The sequence below is a fragment of the Oncorhynchus mykiss genome, chromosome 8, assembly GCF_013265735.2.
Source record: "Oncorhynchus mykiss isolate Arlee chromosome 8, USDA_OmykA_1.1, whole genome shotgun sequence".
In the NCBI taxonomy this organism is placed as follows: domain Eukaryota; kingdom Metazoa; phylum Chordata; class Actinopteri; order Salmoniformes; family Salmonidae; genus Oncorhynchus; species Oncorhynchus mykiss.
The window spans coordinates 70,600,997-70,615,469 of NC_048572.1; the positions used below are offsets into that span (position 1 = coordinate 70,600,997).

Consider the following 14,473-nt stretch of genomic DNA (forward strand, 5'->3'; position numbering starts at 1 on the left):
GGGGGTACTGTCAAGCCCTGACTGTAGGGAGCGTTTTATGAATCTATTTTGGTTTGGTCAGGGTGTGATTTGGGTGGGCAGTCTATGTTCCATGTTCTATGATTTTCTATGTGTTTGGCCGGGTGTGGTTCTCAGAGGCAGTTGTCTCTGATTGAGAACCATACTTAGGTAGCCTTTTCCCACCTGTGTGTTGTGAGTAATTATTTTTCTGTGTGTGTTCTTTGCTGTTTACCTGTTTGTTTTTTGATTGTTAGATGTGGATGTGGAACTACATGCACGCTGCGCCTTGGTCGATTTTTGACAGGGAGTTTGAGCATAGCGAGCGTGACAGCCTCCTTGCTCGCACATGCTTTTTCAGTTCTTCCCACACATTTTCTATAGGATTGAGGTCAGGGCTTTGTGATGGCCACTCTAATACCTTGACTTTGCTGTCCTTAAGCCAATTTGCCACAACTTTGGAAGTACAGTCGTGGCCAAAAGTTTTGAGAATGACACAAATATTAATTTTCACAAAGTTTGCTGCTTCAGTGTCTTTAGATTTCTTTGTCAGATGTTACTATGGAATGCTGAAGTATAACTACAAGCATTTCATAAGTGTCAAAGGCTTTATTGACAATTACATGAAGTTGATGCAAAGAGTCAATATTTGCAGTGTTGACCCTTCTTTTTCAAGACCTCTGCAATCCGCCCTGGCATGCTGTCAATTAACTTCTGGGCCACATCCTGACTGATGGCAGCCCATTCTTGCATAATCAATGCTTGGAGTTTGTCAGAATTTGTGGGGTTTTGTTTGTCCACCCGCCTCTTGAGGATTGACCATAAGTTCTCAATGGGATTAAGGTCTGGGGGGTTTCCTGTCCATGGACCCAAAATATCAATGTTTTGTTCCCTGAGCCACTTAGTTATCACTTCTGCCTTACAGCAAGGTGCTCCATCATGCTGGAAAAGGCATTGTTCGTCAGCAAACTGTTCCTGGATGGTTGGGAGAAGTTGCTCTCGGAAGATGTGTTGGTACGATTCTTTATTCATGGGTGTGTTCTCGGGCAAAATTGTGAGTGAGCCCACTCCCTTGGCTGAGAAGCAACCCCACACATGAATGGTCTCAGGATGCTTTACTGTTGACATGACAAAGGACTGATGGTAGCAATCACCTTGTCTTCTCCGGACAATAATTTTTCCGTATGCCCCAAACAATTAGAGAAACCCCAGTCCTCAGCAGTCCAATCCCTGTACCTGCTGCAGAATATCAGTCTGTCCCCAATGTTTTTCCTGGAGATAAGTGGTTTCTTTGCTGCCCTTCTCTATACCAGGCTATCCTCCAAAAGTCTTTGCCTCACTGTGCGTGCAGATGCACTCACACCTGCTTGCTGCCATTTCTGAGCAAGCTCTGTAGTGGTGTCCCCCCGATCCCACAGCTGAATCAACTTTAGGAGACGGTCCTGGCGCTTGCTGGACTTTCTTGGGCGCCCTGAAGCCTTCTTCACAACAATTGAACCGCACTCCTTGATGTTCTTGATGATCCGATAAATGGTTGATTTAGGTGCAATCTTACTGGCAGCAATATCCTTGCCTATGAAGCCCATTTTGTGCAAAGCAAGGATGACTGCACGTGTTTCCTTGCAAGTAACCATGATTGACAGAGGAAGAACAATGATTCCAAGCACCACCCTCCTTTTGAAGCTTCCAGTCTGTTATTCGAACTCAATCAGCATGACAGAGTGATCTCCAGCCTTGTCCTCGTCAACACTCACACTTGTGTTAACGAGAGAATCACTGACATGATGTCAGCTGGTCCTTTTGTGGCTGGGCTGGAGATTATTTTTTGGGGATTGTTTTTGGGGGATTCAGTTCATTTGCATGGCAAAGAGGGACTTTGCAATTAATTGCAATTCATCTGATCACTCTTCATAACATTCTGGAGTATATGCAAATTGCCACCATACAAACTGAGGCAGCGACTTTGTGAAAATTGATATTTGTGTCATTCTAAAAATCTTTGGCCACGACTGTATGCTTGGGGTCATTGTCCATTTGGAAGACACATTTGCGACCAAGCTTTAACTTCCTGACTGATGTCTTGAAATGTTGCTTCAATATATCCACATAATTTTCCTGATGCCATCTATTTTGTGAAGTGAACCAGTCCCTCCTGCTGCAAAGCTCCCCACAACATGATGCTGCCACCCCCGTAAATCATGGTTGGGATGGTGTTCTTCGGCTTGCAAGCCTCTCCCTTTTTCCTCCAAACATAATGATGGTCATTCTGGCCAAACAGTTCTATTTTTGTTTCATAAACCAGAGGATATTTCTCCAAAAAGTACGGTCTTTGTCCCCATGTGCAGCTGCAAACCGTAGTCTGGCTTTTTTTCTGGGGGTTTTGAAGCAGTGGCTTCTTCCTTGCTGAGCGGCCTTTCAGGTTATGTCGATATAGGACTCGTTTTACTGTGGATATAGATACTTTTGTACCCGTTTCCTCCAGCATCTTCACAAGGTCCTTTGCTGTTGTTCTGGGATTGATTTGCACTTTTCGCACCAAAGTACATTCAGCTCTAGGAGACAGAACGCGTCTCCTTCCTGAGCGGCTGCGTGGTCCCCTGGTGTTTATACTTGTGTACTATTGTTTGTACAGATGAACGTGGTACCTTCAGGCATTTGGAAATTGCTCCCAAGGATGAACCAGACTTGTGGAGGTCTACAAATTTTTTCTGAGGTCTTGGCTGATTTCTTTTGATTTTCCCATGATGTCAAGCAAAGAGGCACTGAGTTTGAAGGTAGGCCTCGAAATACATCCACAGGTACACCTCCAATTGACTCAAATTATGTCAATTAGCCTATCAGAAGCTTCTAAAGCCATGACATAATTTTCTTGAATTTTCCAAGCTGTTTAAAGGCACAGACAACTTAGTGTATGTAAACTGACCCACTGGAATTGTGATACAGTGAATTATAAGTGAAATAATCCGTCTGTAAACAATTGTTGGAAAAATTACTTGTGACATGCACAAAGTAATTTTCCTAACCGACTTGTCAAAACTGTAGTTAGTTAATAAGACATTTGTGGAGTGGTTAAAAAACAATAATGACTCCAACAAAAGTGTATGAAAACTTGCAACTTCAACTGTACCTTTTTAGTTATGCGATGAAAGGTTATTTGAGTGAATTGAATCGTCCACGTTACATTTGACCACTTCAGACTGTACAAAACATCTTGTTCTCACTTACTGCCTCAAGACATTATGGTACTTGCAGTTTTCAACCAATACAACAGAAAGGTGTAAATAGTTCTGTCATATGTATTGCAATAAAATACATAGACCTCACTTGTAAACTGTAATAATAAATCATTCTGTCTGGCTATGAATAAACTGTAAACGCTGTAACCCATTTAAGTTACAACACTATATAGTGAGTAGGGTACTATTTGAGATGCAGCCTAAATGCCTAATATTAACCGATCAAGGCCTGTGGTCTCACCAGTCTTTTGGCCATGGGGGTCTTGTCCTCCCCAGGAAGATGTTGCTCCAGGGCCAGGACGATGCAGTTGGCCGTGATGGTCGCCAGGATCACCCACTCAAACGGTGTAAGGGCCACAAGGTTAAGGACAGAGCTTTTTTACATTATTATATACAGTTCAAGACAATCGTGACAAACCAATGATAATGACAATGCTGATTATATTGGAATGGAAACTATTATATATACACTGAGTATACAAAACATTGCAACTAAATATTGGGAAGGTGTTCCTAATGTTTGCTATACTCAGGTTATACAGAATGGCTGTGGATGTTGGTAGTTACAGTTAAATTAGAATTGTATGGATGGATTATCAGATGACGGATGGATGGACAATGGAATGGTTCAAATAGAGACTGGCATCAAAGCAGTCAGAGCTAATGTAGTATCCATGGCAACAACCTTTTACAGTAACATTTATCTGAGTGTGTTCAAAAGTCACTTTGGCCTGAGAGCCTCTTTCCCACAGGGCAACACTTCGAGGGACCTGTTGTATGTAAACTGTGATACCCACAGCTTTGCTGCTGCATCACTCTGTTAATGTGTGTGTGTGTGTGTGTGTGTGTGTGTGTGTGTGTGTGTGTGTGTGTGTGTGTGTGTGTGTGTGTGTGTGTGTGTGTGTGTTTGTGTGTGTGTGTGCATGAGAGACTGTGTTTGTCTTGGCTATCGTAAGAGGCTCCACATGAGACACTTTCTCCTTCATTATTAATTTCTAGCCTTGAGTGAAAATGGTGTCATTAACTCACTGAGGAGGGCTGTGGCGGGGCCTCTGGGAGCTACTGTGAATCACATTGATGAGTCTACATCATGTCGGCACGACTCAAACTAGTTAAAAATAGCCCATCTAAATAAGAAAATAATACTCCACAACAAAATAATACTCCTCAACAAAATAATACTCCTCAACAAAATAATACTACACAACAAAATAATACTCCTCAACAAAATTATAATCCTCAATAAAGAATACTCTCCAGAGCCTTGACTCCCATTAGTCATTCACAGCCACTTGAATTAATATTCACCACCAACAACTAGACCTGGGTTCAAAAAGTATTGTTTTCTTTAAAATAAGTTTGATTGAACCTGCCTGGAAGTGCCAGGTGGGCGGGACTTGCACTTTTGGGACTTTTCTATTAGTTACATTGCTTCACACAAGCTCAATCAAGTGCAGAAAACTAAAGACAGTCTCACACTCACACTCGGCATGACTTCCTGTAAAAATAAAGGTAAAAAATATATATTTTTATAAAATATACAAAAAATACCTCCAACCATCTGTGTTCAGCTTGTCTTGACCACTCTGGTTGTACACCCACACAACAACTGGGATGGTGGTTAAATAACAGGAAGCAGCAGAGTGGCACAATGTTTGAGGATGATGATACATCTCTAACGAGCAGTGTATTGCATTATGGAATCAATGCATTATCTGTAGAGCACAATAAAGTATTAGTATAAGCATTATACCGTAAGTATAAGCATGACAAAACTCAGCTCTCTGTGGTCTTTGGTGGATATTGATAGATTTAGCATAGAAAAAGGCAACAACAAAAACGTGTATTTCTGACTAATAGACTGACTAATAGACAAATGTACCTCAAAAAAATGAAGAAAATAAAAATGAAGAACAAACTGAAGGCCTACTATAACAGTCCAATCAAATCTAAAGAACTCAATTAAAAGTGACGACTGAGGACAGCCATTATAATATAGATACGGGCGCTGTCCATTGTGCTGATATGCGCTACAGTCAAAGTAGCAGTTAGCAATACTTTTTGACAATGGACGGACAACACTAAACAAATCTTGAGTGCTGTGATAACGTGTGAGTGAGTATGTATAGTATAAGGAAGGATATGGCCATTCTATGATCCTCTTGGCGGTTTTCCGAATTAAATTGTCCTCGGCGAATATGAAGAGCGACCTGTTGACAGTGAGGCAGTTCTGCCGGTGGGGTATAGGGTTGTAGAGAGCCATGGTGCGCGCCCTCGCCGCTTTGGTTTGTTTTAGCGTCCCTGACCCTGTACCTGAAGCCGTGTCCCCGCCGTCCTCCCCGCGCTCCGGGTCCCCGGAGTCTCGGGAATCCATCGTCATCTGAACCTCATCTCCAAACCGAGCCATTCTATGGAGGGAAAAACGAGGATAAAACTTGCTATATGCTGTTGCCTTGGATATCAAAACAAATGAAAAATCAAATTTGTTGGCAGAGTAATAAAATATCCACTGACAGCCGACCTGATGAGGCGCAAAGAGCCCCCCCCCCCCAAAAAAAAACTAACAAAAGTTACATGCAATGTCATTCCATGCTGAAGTGAACTACAAAATGTACATTTCCTGTTGAGTTTTCATACTAATAATGTATAACGATTCGATTACACGGATTGTAAAATATTTCGATCTAGATCACCCCATCTGTCCGGGCGAGTGAACGGTGATGGTCAGTCACGCTCCAGGCAAGTTTCAACATAAACAGAAACGCATCACTGGATAAACTCGGAACAGGAGCAACATTCACCGACTTTTCACTTAAAACTTTCTAAAAACAAATACATTCAGTAACGTACACTATAGAATGCATATTTAGCCTAAACCCAGTTGATCTTCGTTAGACAATGGAGTCCACGGGACATGTATCCTCGTCTCCAAAAACTTTACGCATCTCCTCTCATCCAGTCAAAATAGATCTTGGTAACTTTCCGAAGCGACCAATTTGTATCGTCTAAAACATTTTCAAAATCTTTTATCCGTTTAACAATGACACATGTAATTGTTTCTGCAGAGAGAAACATTTGGCGCTAGAATACTGGTTTGATCCGCGAACGATTATCTTTCAATGTGTTTACCTGCCTCCAAATGACCACGAAGCAGAGTGAGCGCGAGCTCCCGCACACTTGCGCAACCCCTCCCACGTCTTTCAGTAGCCTATAGCAATTTTCAACATACTGTACATCTGAATGAGAATTGTCATGAGAGAGAAAAATCATATTTCCGTTTCCATGGCAATATATATTTCAGTGTTGAACACTGACATTTTGTCAAAATGGCCAGTTTCCAAAAATACATATGGACACTATCTATGCATTCTATCTCCATTATCCACACCATTCACATTCCCTTGTAAGTTCTACATTTAAAACAAGAACCAGAATTCCTAAGGGGGTGGGGTTAGAGGGGGGGTAAAATCACCTTTGAAAGTAAAGGAACACATTAGTGATCCTAAGTGTTAGCATTATGTTATAGTAAAATACAGCTAGAAAATAAGGTGACAAACAATCTGCCCACACAAATAGGCCCATTTCTCTGCAATGCATTTAAACAAACATGTATTGCAAAGCATGACCTGTGTCCTTGGTACCACTAGGTCACAGTCCTTGCATTAGTGAACACACTATCAGCATAGACTGTGTTTATGTAGAGCCCCCATCATAACACTAAAACAAAGACTTAAGACAAAGAGGACTTATTGGAACCAAGAAAACTACTGAAAACCTCCCCAATTGAAAGGTAAACCTTATCACACAAAGAAGTCTGATAATAACTTATTAGCCAATTTAAGTTTCCTCTGGTGTTATGAACAGATTTCCATGTGTCCACCTTAAATATTATATATTAGCTTTAAGCTACACAGTGAGAGCATTGAGATACAGTATGTTTATTAATGAAGACAGACTTGTAGGCTAATATTAAAAACATTTAACCAATCCAGGTCATTGTGCTAATATTGGAATATAATGTCTGAAATAAAAATAGATCATGAAATAGATCTTGAGGAGCTGCCCCCCTTTATGTGGGAGAGAGAGGAGAAGAAAGCAGGGGCTTTCACACTAATTCAGAGTGTGATGGAGACCTAATTTGGCAACACGGGGCTCTCTCATTCCATCTGCCGCTGTTCTTCCCTTCCCAATGGGGATGGAGGGAGATGTGGTAATGGGTCTTAAAAATGACCACCACTTCATCCCAACCCCCCATCCCTCCCTCTATCTCTATGGGTATATGTGTAGATACTTTAGAAGGAGGGGGGAGGTGGGGGAGTGAGAGAGAAACAGAGAAATAGAAAATAGAAAGAGAGAGACAATAGTACTACAGTACATAAAGTCATATGTAGACATTTTTGCTTAGACATCCATTACACAAAGCACCAGAAAAGACCCTAAGAGGTGGGCCTAAAATATTTGTCAATTTCTATGAACATGAAATTCGTTTTTCTCTCTCTTAGCAGTTGTTTCCATAGCGACACAGCTCTCTTGAATTTCTGCTATGTTCTTTTCATTTAGCCAACAAAAGCCATGTTGCACAATAGAGCAACCACTTCCTACAGAAATCGGTTTCTCCCCCAGGGCAACTCAGCTCAGGGCAACTCAGCTCAACTCAACCATGTCAAGGTTTCAGTCCCTAGATAAACCGAGGGGTCAATACCGCCTTCAAATAATATTTCACTCTGGTAAAATAAGTTAAATGAATGACTATGAGCGCTGCTCATATGTTGAAAGAATAGAATTATAATACTAGAATGGACATTAACTTTCTTATGATGGGCTAAAGGTCAGCCATTTTGGTCAGGGAGCTGGTAAACCATGGTTTGCCAGTGCTGTGATAAGATTATTGTGCAAAGTAATGAATTTGAAGAACGTATCTGCACTGTATGTTTGTTAGCTAGCTAGCCAGACAGTCTTAGAGGAATGATTGTTTTAAGTAACTGTTTTTAAATGTTTTAAGTAACTGCCAATATGCCAACATCCCACTCAAACAATGCAGTCAATACACAGCCATAGAATGGCTGAAATCAGCTGATGATGGAACTTAGACAAGTTGTAAACGCAACAAGTACTGATATTATATCATATAATAGCACTCACATTTTTCCAAGAAAACAAACATTAAGACAATTATGGTCTGTTTACATATATTTGAGAGGCAATTTTACAGAACATTTGAATAAAGCCATATAAACTGTATTTATAATTATATAACAATATTTTAGGTTGGCAATAATTATATTAGACAATGTCTGATATACATCACATCTTACTTTTATTTTCACGCATAAGTAAAATAAGGATTATAACTCTACTGCCATTCATTCCAATTAGATTGGTTTCGATTTCTCCCTGACCAATATACGTAGCTGCCATTTTCAGCCCATTCTGGAACTTTGAAGATTTATGAAATAGCCCATCTAGTAATTTAATAGGATACATACGGTTGAATTCAACAACTATTCCAATATCTAACCATCAAAGTTGCACAAAGAAACACATTGATTCACATAGTTTGTTTCCAGATTGAGTCCACTTGGAAGTGATTACTACCCAGTATTGATAGCTTAATCATGCATTCATCATTAGTTCAGCTCATAATCATCATCCTCATGCCTTCAGATGTCACTTCATAATACAAAGCATCAGAAGGGTTAGCATGGTTGACATCATCAGGAACAACAGAATGACCTACAGTATGTACTGGTGGGGTAACGGGATATAGTATGTGTGGTCCAAATCTGCACTACATCTCCACTATTATGTGTTTCAGAAGGACTTTCTGTATTGGAGATACAAAGAGGAGAAGAGCATTTCCGGCGCCATCTCTTGTGTCTCATGGAGGAAAAACTCATGATGTATTTATCTTTTCACAACACTCAAGAGGAGGACATTCTAATAAATAAGCACAGTCCTTTTGAAACATATTCCTTTGGAAGGGGGAGAAATGTATGCAGCTGACATGCACCACGAGTTAAAACATTAATGGGTGTACTTATCGGCAGAACTCAGAAGAGCGTTTATGTAATTGTCGACAGAGGATTTCACCCCGACCAACGCTGATTGGAGTGGCTTTAGCGTTTTTCTTTATCTCCGTTACCTAGCAACAGACACTCTCTATTCCTGAGTTATGTCGATCTGGTCCTTCCAATAACTGAAGCTTATATAAACAGACATATTATTAATAACCTAACTGTACGCCACACCCCATCCTCTCAATCAACGTTGCATTCTGGTCATGTTAAATGTTGTTTATGTCTCCTACAGTAATCCTTATCCTGTACAGTATGGGTAATAGATGTCACTTCAAAAATGTGTCATCTTCAGACACACACTCTTATTTCATTAAAAGTTATTTGTTGCCTTTTGTAAGATACTTTTTTGTATATTTTATACTTTGAATTAATTATCTCTACTGCTCTTTGGATGTTAATTGTGAATATTTACAACAGCCACCATTCATATTTAGCAAATACCCAAACTCTTTTATGTACATCTGGGAAGAACAAGAACTTCTCTTTCCATGATCATCGCCACTATCTATTTGATTTTCCACGGTATGCTTTGTTTGATTCTGTGGCATCCTCTAATGGTCAGATATGCACACTACACTAAGATAAAACCTAATGTCTGGCCTTCCTGACAGACATTCTACTGCACAAACACTAGAGGTGGGATTAAGGGGGAATGCGTGGGAATAACTGTATGAGTTCAAAAGTCAATATAATATAGACATGTAGAAACTGTTGTTGAGGTGAATTCACAGTGATTCCCAGACTGATTTTTTAAAATGATTCCAAACCTGATAGATACCATAATGCAAGACTGAGTTGACCCATTGCGTTGAATGTTGCACATTGGAACATTGGGTTGCAACCAGAAATAAACAAGTCTCCCAATTATGTTTGGCTGTATATGATGAATGAGTGAGGGGGCGGTGGGGGGATGCGAAGCGAGAGAGAGTGTGCGAGTGTAGTAGGGATACAAAAGAGTAATTACGTAAGTGTGTATGACAGAGTGAGAGAGAGAGCGTGGAAAAGAGAGAATGAGAGAGAATGAGAGAAATTGAGAGAGAGGAAGCATGAGAGAGAGAGAGAAAGCATTAGAGAGACAGAGACAAAGAGAGAATTACAACCAGAGAACACAGTATATACCAGAATGTGCTGTATGTACTGTATGATAAAGAAGATGTGGGGGGAGAGTGGGGGTGGGGTTACCGTGATGGAGTGGCACTCCACAGTTGAGTGATGCTAAGGAGGTAATCAGAGCTCCAGAGCTCAAAGTTCCACAAGCAAGCAACACATACAGTAGATAGAACCCAACCACCAATAATATTGTAACACAGCATCAGATTCAACCTAGAGATTTGTACAGCCAGTCACACAGGTCTGAAGGGACACTGTACAGCCCAATTAACTTGCAGCCAGATGCGGTGAGCACATTGACCACTTTGGCAATTCTGTCTTGTGTAACATGAGAATCTGCCACACTTCAACCAGGCTGATTATTCTGTGCATTCCTGTAAGTTATTGTATACATTCTATCCCTGGATACATTCTGTACATTTATTTCCCCCTGCTTCTTTTCATCTTGACACAGGACAGAGATGTGAAGAGAGAACCCCTCCATCCTGTGTACTTACTCCCAGTCTTTCCTGCGGGCCTGTGGTGTGCTCTGCATCTTGTGCGACTCGTGGGCCCTGATCACATCTCTCTGATCCACGATGCCACCTCGTCTCCTCTGCATACTACAGGGGCTCACAGACCCTGAGCCTGTGTCCGACCCTGCCTCTTCCATCCTGTAAGGGACATCGAAGCTGGTCGCACGCGGGGGTAGATCCAGGGTCTCCAGGCCGGAGTGGGGAACCTGCAAGGAGCAGGAGCGGGACTCCTGGACAAGGCCCCCTTGACGGGTGGTGCCTGGGCTGGGGGTCCGGCGCCATGGCTCTGGCTCAGGGAGAGAGAGGGAGGAGCGAGTGCCATACACCCTACTGGATGTGCTGCCTTTGGGCCCGGAAGCCAAACCCGCTGGGGCACAGTGGTCGGGCATCAGAGATAGAGATTTGTCTGAGCTGGTGAGCATCTCTGGATAGGAGGGCTGCTGGGATCAACATAGCGCTAGGGAAAGATAAATAGAGAGAGAGAATAGATTCAATCTCAAATCCCTAATGGTGAAACAGCCACTTCCATTTGTGATTACAACAGCATAGAAGTTATTGCAAACAACAAACACATTTTTTTTCCCTCTGACATCATTGCACGCACCATAGAAGAGCACAATATGTACTGTTGCTCAGCTCAGCAACAAAAACAATAACAATGGTGGTGGGGCAGCCAGTGGCGCTGTTTCTCCCTACTGTTGATTCCATCTAACCTTTTACTGCAGTGGGCTACGTCAGGGTCACACAGAGTGTTTCTTGGTAGTCTTAAACAAATATACTTTGAAACACAAGTCTACACCTCACACACATGGTTATGGTCTTAAAACAAAGAAGACACCTGTACCATGTCAGATATGGAGTTTTAATGTATTACATTTTGAGTTTGCATCCCAATATTAGACTTTAGAACCGTTTAACATAGAAACACTGGATTTTCTGCATGATTTTTTATTTTTAATATTTATTAATTATGAAATTATGAAACATATTAATAACATTCCACCCATGAGGGTAATTTAGTAATTTGACTGCAGCTACCGATGAGTTGCAAATATGTATACTGATAATATTTTTCTGTGTCAAGTCCTAGAAAACAGATTTGTTTTCTGTAAATCAATCTGATAACCTGAAGCTAATAACAGTCTGATTAATCCACTGTTCAGTCTTATATTGTGCAGACTACAGTTTTTGCAAACAGATTTGCTTCTCTCAGGCAGTAAGTCCACCTGCCTCAAGCCTCCCTCTTTTAACCTTTAACCTTTCGTCCGATGTAGGCACATACCAGAGTCACCTCTATCTGACCGTAGGTCTGTTCCTTTTAGTGATGATGATGTTGCCAAATAAAAGGGGTTAAACGTCTGGTCCTTGTGAAGGCGTACGGCTCTATTGATATTTTACTGCTGAGTAATTGGGTGTATCTTGCCATTTCACACAAATGGATGAAAAGAAAAGCAAAGTGACCTCCCCTGATGCAGTGCCATTTTCTTTTAGCTTTAACAGCTGTTTGCGTGACGTGAACCACTAATAACTCATATGTACCGAACGAACCAAGCACTTACAGCGGGAAATAGGGAGAATGATAGATGGAAAACCAAGCTTTCTCTTTAGACTTTTGTTTCTTGGAAACACAATACAATCTCCAAAATGGGGATGCTGAAAACTGACTGCCTTAGTTACAAAGTACCAGTAGGACAACATTTATTTATATTGAGTAAAATAATGATCTGATCCTCTCTAACCTCACCTTCCCTGGTTGCAATTTGATTACATGAACAAATCTACCCAACGCACTATATTAAAATGCCCTGAATATGACTAAAGAATGAGATGATAACGTAAATGCCAGGGGTTCATCACACCATTATCAAACCCATTGCTCCAATGGACCCCACATGAGAACCCTGGCTGCTTTCCTCACGCTGTTGTTCTATGGGGCTATTCAACTACTGTATGTTAGCAATGGCAGAACAGAACAGTGGTTAGCTGCGACACTATCTGAGACAGAGAAGAGACAAGGCCGTTTCCACTGAGCAGAAGCTGAAAGGAGCATTCTGGAGTGTGGGAGAGCTGAGGCACAGAGAGAGGAGAGAGAGTGAGTCACTCATCGGCAGCTCTTCAGACCTGTACAGCCACAGGAGACATGACTGCAGAGCTGCCTCTGCCCTAACCTAGGTTACTGTAGAGGGACAGCCAGTGACAGGCAGTACACTGAGAAAGACCAATGCATTGTATTCTATTGTGCTTTGTGTGTTGCCATAACTGAAACTGGACCTTGGCCTCATAGTACATAGCATCATATAAGCAACACACTTGAACCAACATGATGTAAATCATATCAGTCTGGACTTTTATTATGTTGAAGATATAGATGAGCTCGTCATTAGTATTACTTTTATTTCTGCCATATGAAATATGTCATAGTAACAATAACAAAACAACTTATTAGGACAGCATAGGCCATGAGTATCTCCCTTTGCAAAAACTGTAAGGGCATGGGGAAGCTAGAATAGAATAGAGGTTTTCCTTCAGCTATCTAACTGTTATTTCCTTGTTTCTTTTTTGTTTGTACTGTTATTACATTTGTAGCTGCGAATGAATAAAACACAGCCTAACACAATAACATCCGTGATATATAATATAATATCAGAACGTTCACATGCTTTTCAATCTTCCTTATAAAGTTAACCACTCCATTGAGATTCTGTGTCCTTTTTCATTTGCAAATATGTCCATGGTTGTTACCTTGCGCAACACTTAATGCGTACTGGAATTGTTTGCAACAAGATCTGCCAAGTTATACCACCTTTCGACTAATTTGTGTGTGTCAAACATTGGTCGGCGGCGAATCGATGAAATAAAATATATAAAAAAAACGAGCTTCCAACAGGTATATGTGGAATAATAGGATGTTTTCATGAACACAGCATATTAACGACAACAAACAATTAAGCGCATTACAGTATAATCAGAGCACCAAATAAACGACTAGCAACATGTTACTATGGGCTCTAGGGAATACTGTAATGGATCGTTGGGGAAAACACCAATTAACGCATCTGTAAAATATTCATCTGTAAAAACAACATTTACCTTGAAGTGACGTCCCCTTCTTCATACTATCAGTTACCAGGGCACCTGCCATCAAAATGACAAGAAATTCGTCTTATTCTCCTTTTATTCCTCAAATTGTCTGAGATTATGATTAAAAACGAATTCGCGTGAATTCCTTGAGTGATGATGATTAGTGCTGTGCAGCTAAATCCAGGAGAGAGGCTGGGAGCCAAGGAGTCTAGCTGAGATGAATGTAGGCTACACAGGCTGCCTGGAGAAGGAAGGGAGGGAAAGGGGTTGGTTATGCATGGAAATCATCCCAATAATCATTACTCTGTGCAGGGAATCAGTCAGTGTTAGATCAAGTACCGTATGCCCATGTTCTATACAAACTAGTATATGTATAAATTGATAATCTTAATTCATTTTTATTGTGAACCATGCACCATTGAAAATGCCTGATGTCACACCTGATTTAATTTGTTTG

General features: G+C 41.0%; 2 protein-coding genes across 4 annotated transcripts in view; both read right to left on the reverse strand.

Annotated features, from left to right (window-relative positions):
- The window catches only part of LOC110530973 (voltage-dependent R-type calcium channel subunit alpha-1E), a 66,499-nt gene extending 62,893 nt beyond the window's left edge, over positions 1 to 3,606 (reverse strand). Inside the window, exon 1 of one of the 2 annotated variants that reach the window (XM_036986083.1) lies at positions 3,475 to 3,606. In XM_036986083.1, the coding sequence (XP_036841978.1) occupies positions 3,475 to 3,489 (15 nt within the window). In that variant the 5' untranslated portion in view covers positions 3,490 to 3,606. The remainder of the gene's footprint in view (positions 1 to 3,474) is intronic. The other variant, XM_036986084.1, reaches the window with a different exon arrangement.
- Positions 3,607 to 4,799: 1,193 nt separating this feature from the next.
- On the reverse strand, positions 4,800 to 14,184 carry LOC118965546. Of its 2 annotated transcripts, XM_036986085.1 has the most exons (3): positions 14,026 to 14,184; positions 10,918 to 11,392; positions 4,800 to 5,641 (listed from the first exon to the last, which is right to left on the reverse strand). In XM_036986085.1, exons 2-3 carry the CDS (start codon positions 11,355 to 11,357, stop codon positions 4,981 to 4,983), a joined length of 1,101 nt encoding a protein of 366 aa, XP_036841980.1. In that variant the 5' UTR covers positions 11,358 to 11,392; positions 14,026 to 14,184; the 3' UTR covers positions 4,800 to 4,980. The 2 variants fall into 2 exon arrangements, 1 of the variants encoding a protein (XP_036841980.1); XR_005052940.1 differs by lacking the exons at positions 10,918 to 11,392; positions 14,026 to 14,184 and adding an exon at positions 6,084 to 6,368.
- Between the last annotated feature and the right edge of the window lie 289 nt (positions 14,185 to 14,473).